At 39.8% G+C, this 16,342-nt stretch overlaps 1 protein-coding gene across 5 annotated transcripts in view; it reads left to right on the top strand.

Annotated features, from left to right (window-relative positions):
- The window catches only part of RAPH1 (Ras association (RalGDS/AF-6) and pleckstrin homology domains 1), an 83,762-nt gene that overhangs the window by 46,456 nt on the left and 20,964 nt on the right, over positions 1-16,342 (top strand). For 4 of the 5 annotated variants that reach the window (XM_071562953.1, XM_071562954.1, XM_071562955.1 and 1 more), the window contains exon 5: positions 9,130-9,204. The exons of the other annotated variant lie outside the window; for it this stretch is intronic. In XM_071562953.1, coding sequence (XP_071419054.1) covers positions 9,130-9,204 — 75 coding nt within the window. The remainder of the gene's footprint in view (positions 1-9,129; positions 9,205-16,342) is intronic. 5 annotated transcript variants of the gene reach the window in all.

The raw sequence follows: 16,342 nt of genomic DNA, 5'->3' as shown, positions 1-16,342 counted from the left end.
GTGTTAGAGTCTTCTGTGGACGAGCAACTCAATGACTCACTCTGCTGTCCCAAGGGCTGTGTAAATAAACACATTTTAACATGAATCTCTTTGCTTTCATGCCTGTTCCACAGCACTTTAGAAGAATACTTGTGTTTATGAAAGGATTTCTTGAGGAAAAATTTGTATCATTAATCCAGACAATCTAAGAAAATCGTTGTTTAGAGGTTCTGTCTCTTACCAGATTGCTCTGGAAGAGAAAAAATACCGTAGATGAGTGGCCAAGTAGATCTGGGCAGCACAGCTCTTGGACCAAGCCACTGGACACGAGCTGGGAAATCAGATGTCTGGCATTAGGATGTTACCAAATCTTGTCAAAAGCTGCAGAGTTGTAGTATGCACTGGCTGCAGTTGCCAGTGACGATACCTCTGCAAGTTGTGATTAATTAATGGAACTTTTTAAACAGCCAATTTTTGCAGATACACCAGTCTGCTTAAAACCAAGACACATTTCTTTTTTTCTGCAGCATTCGATTAGATTAGGGATGGGAAATACTACATCTGTAGGAAATTAGCAGCACATTACTTGTTTGTCCTTACTTCAGGTTGCCAAAAAACAAATTTGTAACAGATGACAAAAATTACAAACACAGCAGCCAATTCTGGAACATTAAATTCTTAAGAGGAGAAAAGAATTTATGGTGTTTTCTTCAGTTGCATATATTCCTAACCTATAGGATGAAAACTGGGGAGTTTGAGGTTTGTAAAGGAGTTTGAAGCTCCCTAAAAAATACTTCATATTCTGGAGAAATAACTGAGAACTGACCTTTAGCTGTGTCACTTTTGAGCACACTGGTTAGTATTCAGTCTGTTATAGTATAATAAAAGTTGTTTGCAAATACAAAGGAGAGTCTTCAGTTTTAGTTAACTGAATGTGCAGCTATGGTGAGTTTCCTGTGTTGGGCACTTACTGGTCTCATGTTTGTAAAAGTTATTCAAGATTTTAGACCAGCCACATCAGTGCCTTCCTTTATGAATTCAGATTTTTTTCCTGTGGCTTATCTGCTTTTACCCAAAAGGCAGATAGATTTGTGAGTTTAACTCCCCAGCTGTGTATATCCATTCCTTTATAGTGGTTGATCTTCGGATGATTTGATGTCTACAGCTGTTTTGGGGGGGATTTATGGTTTAGAAGTCAACAGGCATATCATGAAATATTAGTTAATGCAGTTGCTTCTTAGTGTAAAAGGCAGCAGATTCAGTAAAAACCAATTAAATCAATTAAACCTACATCTACTTTATTTCTTAGCTGCTTTGGTGTTTTGTTTTCTGTGCTACAGGTACAGCCCTTCATAGGATAAAGTGTCTGATATTCTCTAACTAATGCAGTTAGGAATGAATTAATCATAGTATACCAAGTTTCAGTGTTTTTTCCCTTCCTTCTTTAGGTCTTCCACTTAATGTATCTCTTTTAGACAGATCAGACAACCATTTTCTGTGAATTATACTCTATCTTACTTTTTTTTTCCTGCTTTTTTTTCTTTTGGGAGAATTCCATGCTTGAGACCTCCTCCCCGCAGACAAACTTTATTTGGGATTTCATGTTTGGTTTATGCTAGTTTAGATTCATGCAACTGATGAATTGGGCAGTCTAGCCCCATCTTGTTTGTGCAGCTGCCCAGTGATTTGGAGCAGTTTTCCCTGGAAATAACCCTGAATTAGTTGTTCATTGATCCCTTGGACCATGTGGTCAGACTGAGTGGTGTCCTCACAAGGGGTGTGAGAACAGTGACTGGGGGAACGGCAGCTCTGCCTCTCTCTTGTGGCAGTTTAGTCTTAAATTTCTAAAAAGCAATAGTGAAACTAAGCTTGAACTGAGTGTTTGTTAGCTTTTGCAGTGCTTTCTGTCCTGCTCTATCCTAAGTGTCTTGTGTTCCCCAGGGGAGCATCCCAGCCTGAGCTGGGAGGTGCATGGACTGGCTGAGGGTGCACCCTCTGCACACGATGCAGCTGTTTGTTAGTTTGAGGTATCTACAGTCATGTTACTGAAATTGCAGTGAATTTCAGTAGGTTTTGTCACTGTCAGAACTGGCATGAAGTTATAACCATCCTCGTATTTAATAAATACTTTCTGTAAGTTACCGTTTGAAATTTCTGTTTTAGTCCAGCTGCTTGCAGTGAAATAGAGTTGTATGAGTTCTAGGAGGGAGGGTTGACCACTCTTGAGCTCACAGTAACTGCTCCAGGTTCTCCCCTCCCTTGTGTGACTCCAGTGTCTCTGCAGCAAACAGGCATTGCAGCTCAGGGAAGGCAGCTCTGCTCTCCCACCATGGACCCAAGTGCTCTCCATCTCTGCTGGTCTTTGGGTCAAGATTAGGAGTGTGCACTCCAGGGGTGAAGGGCTGGGCAGTGCTCTGTGAGAGGATGCAGCCTTGAGGTTTTTTTCGTTGTGATGCTCCAGTCTTCACTGAGGATTTATAGACTATGATTTTAATTCTGAAGGCGTAGGCTCAGACAATTTTACATATTTTCTTGTGGGACAGCACAAAGCAAGTCTTTGTTGGTGCCCCTGCCAATAACCTATTTCATGGTCAGACATACAGAAGTCTTTAAAAACATCTGTGCTTTAGATGACACAAACCTTCCTTTCTTGTCTTTGGAATACTTGTCTAATATAAGTGACTAGTAATCATCCTGTAACAGTAAGGCATCATGGAAAATTTCTGTCTTAAAGGTACAGCTTTTTATAAGCAACTCTAGGGTGATCCTGATAACCCACTGTGGTGCCTTCCATTTCCCACCCTGTGATTCTGTGGAAACACATCTTGTACGTGGAAGTGTCAGGCAGCTATCTAATGCTGCTGCCCCAGTTTCCAAGTGTCTTGTTTTCCTTTTCTGAGGTTTTGATAAGAATAAACTGTTACTCCTTTTGCAACAATTTTTTTCATATAGCTGATCTAAACCTCCTGTAGTGCAGCTTGAGTCTGTGTGGTCTTGTCCTATCTCTTGTTACTACCTGTGAGAAGAGACTGTCACCCACCTGTCTGCCACCTTCTTTTAGGTAGTTGTAAAGAGTGATAAGGCCTCCCGAGCCTCCTTTTCCATGGCTAAACAACCCCCTGTGCAAAGGAAAGCAGAAAATAGGTATTTTCCTACTGTGTGCATATAAATATATTCCATAGGAGTACAGAATCTCAAAGCGCTTGCAAAGAAAAGTTTGAGTTCTTTTCCATCTTTGTCCCCCTTTGGGTTAAAGTCACAAAAATATGTTTAAACTTTAATTCTTGAGTTTTGTTTTGAAAATAGTGGATTCTAATTCTTCAAGCTGGAGTCTAAAGACTTCAACATAGGGATGCAGTTGAAATGGAAGATAAAGTAGTTACCTTTTTAACAAAAGTTTTGCAAGCATGTAGCTCTCTACTGGATGCTCTTTACTGAGTTTTCCTCATTTTTGGTTTAGAGAATGGTTTTAAAGAAGATGTTTGTAGTGTTTCTCAACTGTCATGTTAAATCCAGAATAGTGGCACAAGAGTGCCACCAGCTGGTTTAATTAAACGTGTGTGTTAATGTTCAGCTCTTCTTAAAGAGTTTTGCAAGAAACGTGGCAAGATAATGACATGCACAAGTCCTGAGTGTGTTTGTCATGGTCTTTTCTATGCTCTAAGGTAAGTTATTCTGTTGTATATTCCTTTAGTGAATGATGTCTGAACCTACAGATAATATTTGACTTGAAAGGAGGTTGTCCATTTAACATATTTAAGACATTAGAACAATGAGGTAATATACTTCAGAATATTGCTGGGTCACCTTTTTCTTACACTTCCCACCCAGGTTTGGATAATTATTTGTAAATTGTCAGTGTAAAGATCATATTTGACACCTTTCAGACTGTATTGTACTGTTTTTCAGTTCTGTATGCTTGTAGTCTCAGCCCTTACCTGCATAGTAGAGGAATTAGATACAACTCAATCTCTTACCAATGAGATGAATCTTTCTAAACTTCTCCCACTTATTTCTGTGCTAGGTGATGATCAGGTGTGTAACAAGAAAATGGGTCAGTGTTCAGTATGAATGTTACAGTCCAGATTGTGCATACTGCAAGTAGAGCTGAAGGAAGGAGGCCCCAGGTGACACAGATGCTGCCTGTGCACTGGCAGGGTGGGCTGTGCAGCCTTTGTGCTTCTGAACCTTGCTGGACAGCCCAGCTCATCAGCTCTTCTAAAAGGGTCTGCCTAAAATCACCCCATCAGTTACTGACTGGAAAGAATAAATCTAATATGCTCAGCAGTTCAGTCGTAGCTTAGAAATCATTTGTTTTGCTTGTTTTGAAACTGACTTTGAGCTCAAGACCTCAGAACCTCAAGAACTAAAACCCACTGAATATTTCATAATGGAACTCACAAGGATAATCAGGTGAGAAAACTGTAGGTTTTGGCCATGTAGAGTATTACTTGTCATTTAGTTTAGTGCAACAAACAATATTCTGGAAATGTGAAGGTGTTTTCATTTTCCTGCTAGCCCATCTGTTTGAGCATGTTTAGCAAACATGTTTTAGAGATGAAGGGGTGGTGATGGGTATGAAAGCATTGTGTTGAGTTTTCTGAAAACAGTGAAATGCTATTTTCAGCAGCTGGTCCATGAACATCTGGTATTTAGGTCTGAACATAATGGGTGTTACATTCCTGTCTCCAAAGTAAGGCTATAAGAGATCTTTGAAGTGCAAAACCTGATGTGGAGCAAAACTACAGTCCATGTTTTTATAAACATCAAGGCTTAACTGTCTTTGCTGAATGAACTGCACATGAAAACTACTATTTTTTTTTTCTTAACAGCACCTAGAACTTTGAAGTCTTAATGCTAATTTTACTCCAACCTAGTTTTCTTTGGTGTGATTATCCATAGCAGCTAAAGTTTGTTGTGGAGACATTAGTAAGCTAAATGATGCTCTTCTTGTTACTTCTGGTATTTTGATCATCACACTCCAATTTTTTAAAGTAAAATTGTTTCTGCAGTAAATATTTTTGTGCACAGCTGTTTCATCATCCCTTGAGAAAAACAGGCATTTTAGAGAAAGTTAATTTTCCAACTAACACTTATTTTTTAGCATTTTTAGAATTTTTTTAATTATTAAACATCCATAGTTTTCAGTGTGATTTGGAATAATTGCTCCTAGGAGTTACGGTATGACATAGTTCAAAACAGTCATCACCACAATGTCTGTTCTGCTTCTTGTCTAAAATGGTTTTCCTGTTTCTGGTACTTTTCTTTCATTATTTTTCTCAATCCAGGTCTTTTAACTAGATTGAGTTCATGCAACTTAGTTCAAAGTCTGCTCCATATTATGAGGAAGGACTACAATAGAAGTGAATAGCTTTCTATGTATTGGGTTTAAAATTGTCCCCAAAAGAAGTGATTTCAACACAAACAGAAAAGAAGTTGCAAGTGTATTTGATACCTGATGGTAGGCTTTATGTTTGGTGATTTCAGGGAAGGAGGAGTCCCTCCTGAGGATTCTACAAAGTGAGTTTCAGTCTCCAGCATGGCAGGGAGGTGTCTGGCCTGTCCCAGCCTCCTGCTGTAAACTCTTGTAGCACAGTTTATATCGACAGGTTCGATGACATGACAAGAGGAAACATTTCAAATTGCCTCTTAAGAGTCCTCTTGAAGCCCTATCACTTTTTCCTTCCTGGATGTTCACTGAGCTGAGGTATTTTGAGTTCTGCTTGAGCCCTGGTGGCGCTTGATTAACTGGGAATCCTGAGTGGAGTCTGGCTCCCTACTCCTCATTTAAAATATCAAGGTATAAGTGTTGGGTTTAGAATTTGTTTTATTGACATAGTTTTATAGATCCCGTTTTTGTAGATTTTAACATCTGCCATGCCTGCTAAGAGAATTTCTTTTCTACATGTAATGGAAGTAATTCTGGGAAGCTTTTCCATTTGCACTGCATTTGCATTAGTAATTTTTTACAGAAACTGATAGCAGGTATTGCTCTTACTGTTATGACTGACTTTTGAGAACACTGCCCTATATATTAAAAAATTCAGCTTTAAATGACTCTTACAGCAGAGGTACAGCTCACTTTGGACTGTGCACATGTTATGTACTATTTGGGTTTGCCCCCATCTAAGTGCTGACCTAGAAATATCTTTCAAAGAATTTGGTAAATTAGGCATCAAGTCTTTGACTTGGTGTTACTTATGTTGCATTAGTTGTGCTGAGAATTTTAATGAATGCATCAATTAAATAGTCTTCCACCATTTATGATCTGGCTCTTCTGTGACTTCATGCTTAGTATAAAGGACTGCATGGTTTTGTTTTCTGCAAAGCTGTTGTCAAATTTTCATGCTTTCATTATGTTTCAAACTACTTTTGCCTTCCAAGGATATTTCATTCCGGTTGTGTGACAATCAAAAATAAATTTGAACTGAAATACCTATTATGAGAAATTATGACATTTTATTGAGGAATCAGTCAGCTTACTGCAGCAGAATAGAAAAATGCATGACATTGTGGAACACACACTACTTTGTGTAACTGAAATTGGTTTCATATCCTAAATGAATCTAAGGTGATGCACTGGGGAAGAGATGGCTTTGTTGCCAGAGCTTGAGTTCTCATTGCTGTGACGGGAGCAGGTGGAAGAAGAGATGGTTTCATGGTGGAAGACCAGAAATGTCTAGCTAGGAGCAATTAATGTTTTTTGGTATTGTTTTTCTGGATTTCACTGGTGTTATTTTTAGTCTGGGAAAATAGTTGGGGCAGAAAAGTAGGTTAAATTATTTGGAAAGCCCAGACATTTAAATTATCAGAGCTTTAATATGCATTTGAACTCCAAAAGTAGGGAGGAAAAGTGGACTACTTAGATCCTCTGAGTGGTCCACTGTGATTGTACTATGTAGAAAAAAATAACAAAATATTTGTGTTCCCCTGAACAATGGGATATTCTGGGAGCCTGTATTAAAGAGCAGCCTCTGTTTACCTCAGAGCTTGATATTTGAGCTGAAGTCTTAACTTTGATACAGATTAAATGCTTTAAAACTGGATTGTGAACGTAACACAGTGTTCTAAAATGAAACTTAATTTTTCTCTTTATCTAATGGTTTGTGCAGGTAGTTATCTGTTTCTGTATTTTGCCACAGTTCTGGAAAACAGTATTAGCAGAGTTTCTAGTGGCTATTATGTTGTAAGAAATATATGACCTTCCAATTTCTGGATAGAATTGAAGCTCGTTAGTGGAGAAAAGTTCCACTGTACTTAAATGCAAGGTGGCAGCAGCTCAAATGACCAGTGACAGGACGAAGGTTAAGCCACTTACCTGGAGCTTCCCTGCAGGAGGAATATTCTCCAGCAAATAGTATTTGCTTTAAGGAGAGATTCAGTATCCTTTCTTGATTCTGACACTATTGTTGACTAACAGGCTAAAACAAAAGGTGCCTAAACCCTAAGGAAGAGGCTGCAAATGCAGGTTGTAATGTTCCTTCTATTGCAGAGCTTCATTCCCAAGAGAAAGGGATCCATATTAATCAGAGTCCATGATTTCTGACAATCTATCAAGAACAAGAACCTCTTTCAAAGAATTGCCTTGAACTTGTCACTGGATTTTTAGGTATACTTTTGGGTCTTGGCTTGAGCCAGGCGGTTTTTTCTGCAAGTTTTGTAGCAATGTGTTGTAATGAGACCACTCTGAACTGACTTTGTGTGAAGTGAGAGCCGTGTAGGAAAGGATACAATTCAGTGTGCCTGTGAATAGGGCCTGGGGCCCTGTAATGGTCCCAGGTCCTGGAAACCTCAGCAGTGTGTGCCTGAGCTAGGCACCTCTGCTGTGCTTCTGAAACGTGGGATGTGGATACAGACAGTAATTAATGTGCAGGCAGAAAGGTCTTCATTCAGTGTGTAACATAACCTGTGTCTGTATTAGTGGCTAAGTACCAGGTGGAGCTTGGACTGGAGCCCAGATTCCACTTCAGATGCTGTGTAGACTTCTCTGAGCTGTACTTTTTAAAGCCTCGTTGAGATCCTTAATTGCTCATCCCAGCATGTGGCAGTCACATCAATTAAACTCCCCCTGCGGGAACTGTATTCACCAAACTACTCGATGCTGCCTTGCATGAGGCTGTAGACGTGGGCTCTGCATTTTTTTCAGGTGACCACACCTCATTGTGGCACCGAAGAAGGGATGGGGATTCTGTACTGCTCGTTCCTAAGCAGAAGTGTGGTTGTCCTGCCGTGTTCTGTGTAGCCCTGGGCCGACTGAAACCAGGCTGGGACAACTGCAGCCACCTGGCACAAAACTGGCAGTGCAGTGGTGGTACCCAGGAGATGTACCTAATGCCCTTTTGTTAAGTGCCCCTTAGCAGAGTTGTGACTTCGTGGTTCTGCAAGTTGCTGCATGATGATGATTTTGTTGTCTGTAGCAGATGCTGGAGAAGATAATCACTGTGGTATCTGTCATTGACTGATTTTTGCCTTTCTCTACTGGTTGCTTCCCCTTTTTAAACAGATGAAAACATACTTTCTGCCAGTTTATCTTCCAAGAGAAATGTGGGATTTGTAACTTTATAATTTGGACTATACAGGAGAAGAGAGACTTAAGCCCCTTAAAACCCAGGACACTGATTGTAAGTCAGGTTGATGTATTATTATGTAGCATCTTTCTTCTTTAACAATGAATCAGCAACCAGTGTAGAAAGCATGAAACCATTTCCTTTTCTCCAGGATGACCAGGTGTTAATGGCTTTGTTTGTGTAGTGGAAGTAGAATGTTCAGTTTTAGGAGACTGGATGGGATTTAAAAAAACGTTGTAAGTGCATGTGTTCTTACGTTTATGGTTCTAAATGTCTTTAAAAATAAGTTTTCTTTTGCAGAAAAGAAACCAGTAGCAGGTAAGCAAAAATTTTTTTAATTCTATTGTGTGACATTTTGTACAGAGGAAGATTAAAACAGTGTTCCCTTTAGCACAACTGCTTTTGCACCAGTGTGTTTAGGCTCATACTATTTGGGAATGTTCATGTTTTTATGGGAGGGAAATGAAGTGGTGATGTAGGTTTTTTTCTTTTAAACTCTGCTTTATCTTCATAATCAAGACACCATAAAATTACTATACTGACTTCCTTTGACTTATGTTCTTTCTCTTTCTTTCTGCACAAGCACTCCTATTTGGACAGGGAAACCTCCCTCCTTCTGAGAAACATTGCAGGAAAGCCTTCTCATTTGCTGACCAAGGTGATGCTTCTTCTTTCCACCTGTATGTGACTGTTTCTGTGTAGAACGAATGCTTTTGGTGTGTGCTGTGCTTCTCCCATCCCTGCCCTTTCCAGAAACTTGTGCATTACTTACATGATTTTCCTTTGTTATCCAAGGTGCTTTTAAGGCTGAATTTTATTGTTTGTTTCTGCAGATTTGCCAAAGTGTTGAAGTTCTTAACCAATACTTAATAGCCATGTCAGCAGGTAGAATGCCTTAGCTGAAAAGGAATGTACTGAGCTAGTTCTTTTAGTCCTGTTGCCTTTCACTAGTTTAAAAAAAATGATAACTGTGGAAAGTATGTCAGATTGTTCAGTACTTTTACAGGCATTTACTTGCTGTCTCAAAGATAAAACTGTAGTAAGTAAAGTTTTTTCTAATAACATTTTGAATGTTGTCTTAATATAATGTGGGTAGAATATCCTAGTGTGACTGTGGCCTAATGAGCCAGGTATATGCTAATCCTGATTATAAATTTGTTTTCTTTACAGGAAAAAGGTCAGTAATGTACTAAGAGAGCACAAATTGTTCTTCAGTTTTAGAATTATATTTTCTATATGTATTTCCTTCTGAAAGTAGAACAACAGGAATGGAGCAAGTTACAAATCTCCTTGATGGGATGAAGAACAAACATACAGCTTCTTGTAGTGCAGAGAACTTTGAATATTCAGTAGCTGAGGTGTCAGATGTCTCTGATGCCACTGCCTACTGCCAACCATTCCTTGGGTTATTTTTTTAAAATACACACTCGAATGGAGAAACCTCAGGCAAGCCTGAAGTAACAAAATGTACCTTAGGAACTTCAAAGCAATGGGGTAATGTTTTCTGGGCATAATTAGTCTGTATTTAGCAGTAAAAATTTAGAATTAGTTTACTGCTTTTTCTTAAATACCTTAATATTCTTCTCAAAGTGCTCAGCATGTATTTTGAACAAATTTTCAGGCTGTCTTCTGGAGGAGTACAAACAGCCAGAAAGCGAGTAATTGTCTGCTCTTGTGATTGTTTTGCTTAAAATTTAAGTCCATACCTCCTTCTCCCCCCACCCCCAATAGCTCCTTACCCCGCTGCCCCCCCAGGAAAGCAGCCACCAAACCAGCAGACCTTGATTCACTGCAGAATGATTAACAACAGCTGGGGCACAAACAGAAACCATAATTTTCTCTTTCATCTCCATGTGTTTTCAGATCCTCCCTTCTGATTGTTTATATGTGGGTTGAGTGTTGGTTACCATATGGAACTTCAGTTAAAACAGTGCATGAAATTATCCTGTTGTGTCATGTGGCCAAGGACTGGCTCGTATCAGTGATTCTGGTAGACTCCTAAGGCTAAATGTTTGTATCTGTAAATCTTTCTGTTGGCTAATTAGACTTTGCAGCCCTTTGATTGAGGTGCTTCTGGTGAACTTGCTGATTTTCTGAGGATAATGTTTGTTCAGCTTGGGACTGTCAGTACAGCTGGCCCTCTGCTCCTGCCTGCTGAGCACACAGGCCTGGTGTGGGCACTTGCTGGTTCTCTTCTGACCTCCTTCAAACAGGAATATCTTTAGTAAAGCGCTGAAATGGAAATCCCCTTTGCTGCTTAGCTCTCCTCACGGTGCTGTACCATTTGATAACGCCCTGTGTAAGTGCAGCAGTCCTGAGAAAGGGCCTTTTCCTTGTAGCAGGGTGTCAGATCAGTCAACAGGCAGGATCGGGTCGTGGCTCTGCTCGTGTCCCTCCTGTGTCAACTATTTCTTACTGCCTTTCTGTTTCTGGTATTCTTCCCCTTCTTTGCTAAGTCTACCTGTTATTCTCGGAATAGAGACACTTTGGGGTGAACAGCAATACCATTTTTGACCTCTGGGAATATAACTAATTGTAAAAATTCTAGTCCTGCACTGGATTCCTTTTGCCTTACAGTAATGCACACACACAGTTCCTGATGCAGTGTAGGGCAGACCTCAGCACAGAACATGATGTGTTTGTTTGAGCATTCAGATATGTATGTCAGCATCTGGAGATAAAGGAATCATATCATGCCTTTCCTTCACAAATATCTGGTACCTCATTCTCTTTTTCTTGTTGTCCTGAAAGGCAAATATTCTTCCTATGAATATCGATTCCACTGGTTTGTAAATTTTTGTTTGCTGCACACTGGTTCCTTCAGACTTTTGGTTAATCAGTTGTGAGGGTGGCTTTCATGCATCTTAGGTCAATCTGATTCAGATGTGTTGATTCCTGAATGAACATCTGTTTGAGATTTTTTTTAATACAGTTTAAAAATACAGCAATTGATTTCTAATCTGCAAAGCATGTAAGCACAGTCTGAAAACTCCAGTCTCCTACAGCCAGTTTTTGAGGAAGTTGTGATGGCCTCGTTTGGAAACCTGAAAAAGTTATATAGGTGGTAGTAGCAGGATTTTGCACAATGTTGAAATTAAATCGAATTTTTCTTCAACAAGCTATTTTGTACTAACCTGCTGTGATTACTGTGATGTTCCTCTGTGGTTTTAATGTCGCCTTTGTATCTTATTTATACTAAGGTTGTGGTTACATGGTTAATCAGCCTATGTTGTGAAATCTGTTTCTGCCCTATTCCACATACTAGTTGAGCATTTTGTCCAGCTAAAACTCTGCCAGTCAGTCAGTGTCTGTTATGTTGTAGTCTTCTTTCACTCTCAGACTTCCTTACTGTGATTTCTAAGGCCTGTTCTCCCATCTGTTTTGTTTGGTTTTTTTCCCCTCCCCTTTCTTGTTTGCCTCTGGTCCCAGATCCCAGTACCTTTTCTTCTGTAGCCACCCCAGTGAGAAGCCTGGCCTAGAGACCTTTGAAGGCAGATTCTGTTCAGAGGCAAGTGGGATGGGACTGTGGTGCAGATGTTTGCTTCAAGGGATAAAGGGCCAGTGAAATTACTTAGGATTTTTTCATCATTCCTGCTAGTTTTGTCAAATCTAGTTTGAGTAGTCTTTCAGGGAGACAGCAGAATATGTCTCACTGATGGTGGTGTTATTTGCCATCCCTTGAAGCATTCCTTCAAAAGGGCACAGATCCAGCTGGAGGCATTGGCCAGTGGTGCACCTGAGAGCTCAGTACCGGGTCCACTACTTTTCAACATCTTCCTTAGTGATGTGGATGGTGGAGCCTTCTTTGCAGTAATAGACTGGGGAAGCAGATCCCTTCTGTGGGAGCTTGGGGCAAACATGACTTGGAGATGCATTTGAAATGTAACTGCTGCTTTCCAATTCCCATTCAAAGCCATGTTTGGTGTTTGAGTTAGGCTTCTAATAGCAGCAAGTTTGTGAATGGTGCACAGAAGTAGAACAAAGGAACAATATGGCACTACCCCAGTGTAGTGTCATTGTGGTATTTAACACCTTTTCAGGTGAATAATTCCCAGACATAACCCCCAAAACAACAGTGCTGCTTCACATCCATTTCCATATTTAGTAACATAACGCAGTATTGTGACAATGTCAGGAACATTCCTGAGTATTAAGTTGGGAAGGAAGGAGGAGGAAATGTGTGATTGGTCTACGGTAGGGAGGATGAAGGCCCCACCAGGAAAATGGCTACTGTACACTCACATTTAGTGAGCTTGGAAAGAGTCATGTCTTCCATCCCTTTCTGCTTTACAGATATAGGTTATTCCAGGTTATTTTGAGAATGGCCAAGGACTGTCACAGTGAACACAAATTCACTCTTTACAAACGGACTGTGCCACTATTGCTACAAATTGGGTTTAGGGTTAGGAGTGTTCTGTTTGTCCTAATGAGTTTCTCAAGAAATAGAGAAGAACCGCCCTTCAGATTCACACATTAGTTTTTTCCCTTCTAGTGCTGATCATATACACACTTGTTCTAGTGTTCTTTTTAATAATAAATGAAAGCAATCAACAGAAAACACTTCATTAATGTGATTAATATTCAGATTGATATACATTAAACATGGAGATAATAAAGATGTCATGAAGTTTTGGGAAATTAGGTACAAATGGAGATGTTAATATGGTGTTCTCTGGTAACAGAAACCTCTGTTTCAGTAAAAACTCTTCAAGAAGGACTGTTCTTGCAAGACAGGTGATTGCCTTTCTACCCGAGGCTAGGCTGTAGTTGGGGAAATAAACAGTGGATACCTGCTTTTAGTCCTTCAGAAGTCAGTGTTCCTTGTGTATTTAGTTATCTCCTTACATGCATTCAAAGAAAGAATTCAGACAAAAATTCAAATATTAAGCAAAGAAGAAATTTCTTCTTTTATGCATCTTGTGATTTGTGTCTGCCCTGATAACTTCAGTGAGATGTGGACTTTGATACCGAGCTTTTATTCTTTCTGTGATCTCTATAAAAGGATTCAGTTAATGACACTTTAAAAATGTAAAATGAAACAAAAAAATAAAGCTTCAGCCTAGAAACATGGAGGCACAAAGTCATTTGAGCAAGGTCAGCTTTGTCATTGCATGCATCTTGCATATTTAATGCTAAAACACAGCTGGAATTACTTGTCACTGCACAATTAACTAGAAACTGGGGCAGGAAGTTGTGATTGTCATATAAAGGAGATCTCAGCTTTTTTGTGTTATTCTGTACAATATTGCACTGTAGGCTGAAATTATTGGCAACAGAATTCTGGTATAAAACTGCAAAGAGAAAAAGAGAAAGGTCATTAATTTAAGACCATTGCATTACAGAGATGTGCATTTTCCATTTTAGTTCACAGGTAGAATATTTTGGATTAACAAATTCTAAATGTAACTATGTTGCCTTGTATTCTTTAAATCAGGTGTGATGTTGTCCATGACCAAAGTAATCTTGGCTCAAAGTTTTAAATTGCAAGTGTAACGATACTCCCAAAGCAGTCCTGATAAAGTGAGGAATTTCTGTTGCCCTGACAGTGATGTGTACTGCTGCTAAAAGAGAATAAGCTTTTCTTGCCAGAGGTGCTTTATTTTTGTGCTTCTCTGCAGTGTTTGTGTCTCCTTTATGCTTTTCCAGAGCATGTCTGTGACCATAAGGGCAGACTTACCGAGGGGTGGGTCCAGCTGTGTCAGTTCCCACCCACATCAGCTGTGCCCCAAGTGTCAGTGTGGCCACAGCAGCCCGTGACTGCTGTCACTGAGCAGGTGTGGTGGCCATGGAAGGGATTGTCACTGCTGTGTCTCTCCTGTGGAACTGCCAGTGGGGCTGCAGTCCTGCTGATTGCTGTGTGTCCGTGGCCCTTCAGCAGCTCCCATCACTGCTGTGGTATTCACTAGCAAAGGGGAAATAAAGGCCAAAGGTCAGTGTCGTTGGACTGTATGTCTTGGACTGGTCTTGTTAGTTTGGGGCACTGGATAGTTCCCACTTGCAGTCAGGTGATTTTGTCAGCTGTCTCCTTTCTCCCAGTGCAGGGAAAAGGGTTGTTGGCTCGGTAGGAGCTGATGGATGGCACGTGTTTCCTCCTGCTGAGACAGTCTTGGGTTCATGTACAGGAGAGGAGAGAGCCTGTGTTTGTGTCTAAGTGCACTTTTGGGAGGCTTTGATCAGGAGGGGACTGTTTTATTGAGCCATTAGGAGAGAAATACAATAAATCATTGTGAATTTTGATGAATCCTGCAGTTACTCGATTATTTTATTAAATAATCAAAAAGGGTACTTCTTCCTCCTTTTGCCACATCAGCAGTGATGCAGCAGTAGCCTGAGAACTAACTCTGAAACAAAACTTGAATAGCTTAAAGTCCTTGGCTACTGTGTGCTGTCGGAAATAGTTCTAATTCTTGCTTTCTTTTCCTCTGTGCATCTCCAGTAAATAGATTCAGACCTCTTTTTATAATTTGTCTCTGTTGAAACTAGTTCTAATTTTGATACTTCTAACTCTGGAGGGGTTTGAGTTTGTTTTTTTTTTAGTTTAAACTGACTGTTAAACTCTACTCAATTATAAGACATCCTAATCTCTAGACCCACATAATATTGAGTAGCAAATGAAAAGTAATTGATAGGCATTAAAATAGTAAATCCCCAGAATCTTTCTTGGTCTACATATTTATTTTAAAAGCATTGTGGGGAATGCTGGATTATAAACTTTGCAGTGAGCAGAGACATTTCAGCTGTGTTGGCACAGGTCTCTGGGGGGCTGCCAGCAGCTCCCTGGTTGCCTGCCCTGGTGCTGCCCCTGCGCTGGGGTGTGAAATCTCCTGCAGGGTTTGCAGGAATGCAGGTGTACAGTGAAATGGGCTGGAAAATTGGGCTGCTTGCCTTGAATCAACAGCAAAATCAAACGTGCTGTCAACCTTTGGACACCAGGAGAGGTTCATGGTTGTGTTAATGCAAAGCTTTTTTAAACCATGAATGAGTTACTCCAAATAATAAGAAAGTCTTTTGCTTTTGCTGATTTCATAATGCACAAGCGTGTAGCATCTATTCTGTAAACCCACAAGTCTTTAAAGACTTGGGTTTTAGTAATGATTTATTTCTAGAGAAGGAAAACGTTAATGATAAGGAATAAGAAGAATAAATGATTCTTGGTATTATGGCATTGTTTGTTTTTCATAGAATACTAATCTGATTTAACCTTTCTAAGCTATATGACACCATCATTACTGAGAATTAAAAGCTGTAGTTCCCTGTAGACTAATAAAAGCTGTGTTCCTGGGTAATTCACTTCCCACATAATGTTTCAGGCTCACATTATTTCTGCTCGTGTCAACTTATTGGTTTATTTTATTGAAGAGAATTCCATTTCTCTCAAGGCAGGGACTGTCCTTCCTGGCTGGTGTTTTTAGCGCTGCATGGGATGGTCCCAGGTGGGAGGGACTGAGAGCTACAGAGTGAGATTCACTGACAGCAGCTGATAAGAATATTAGTAACTCATTGAGAAATGGGAACCTTATACACTGTGGTTTGCAGAATAGCTGAATTTTGACTTTTACAAGAAAAGCAACAATTTAATCACTTGGTAAAGAAAACACAAATTACTTTTGTACAAGAAAGCAACAGAGAACTAGATGTCTATGGCACACTGAATGTTGATGGGCTGTGCTGCTTTGGATCTAATTTTTTTTTTCTTAAGGGGATTGAATATTTTGGAGCGGAGTTGCTTATTTAATATATTTGTTTGTTGTGTTAGAGATTTTTAAATAATTATGATGCTTTTAGATATTAACCAC

The sequence above is a fragment of the Pithys albifrons genome, chromosome 8, assembly GCF_047495875.1.
Source record: "Pithys albifrons albifrons isolate INPA30051 chromosome 8, PitAlb_v1, whole genome shotgun sequence".
Lineage (NCBI taxonomy): Eukaryota > Metazoa > Chordata > Aves > Passeriformes > Thamnophilidae > Pithys > Pithys albifrons.
The sequence above is the reverse complement of the archived record's forward strand: the minus strand, read 5'-3'. Positions and strand labels throughout refer to the sequence as shown.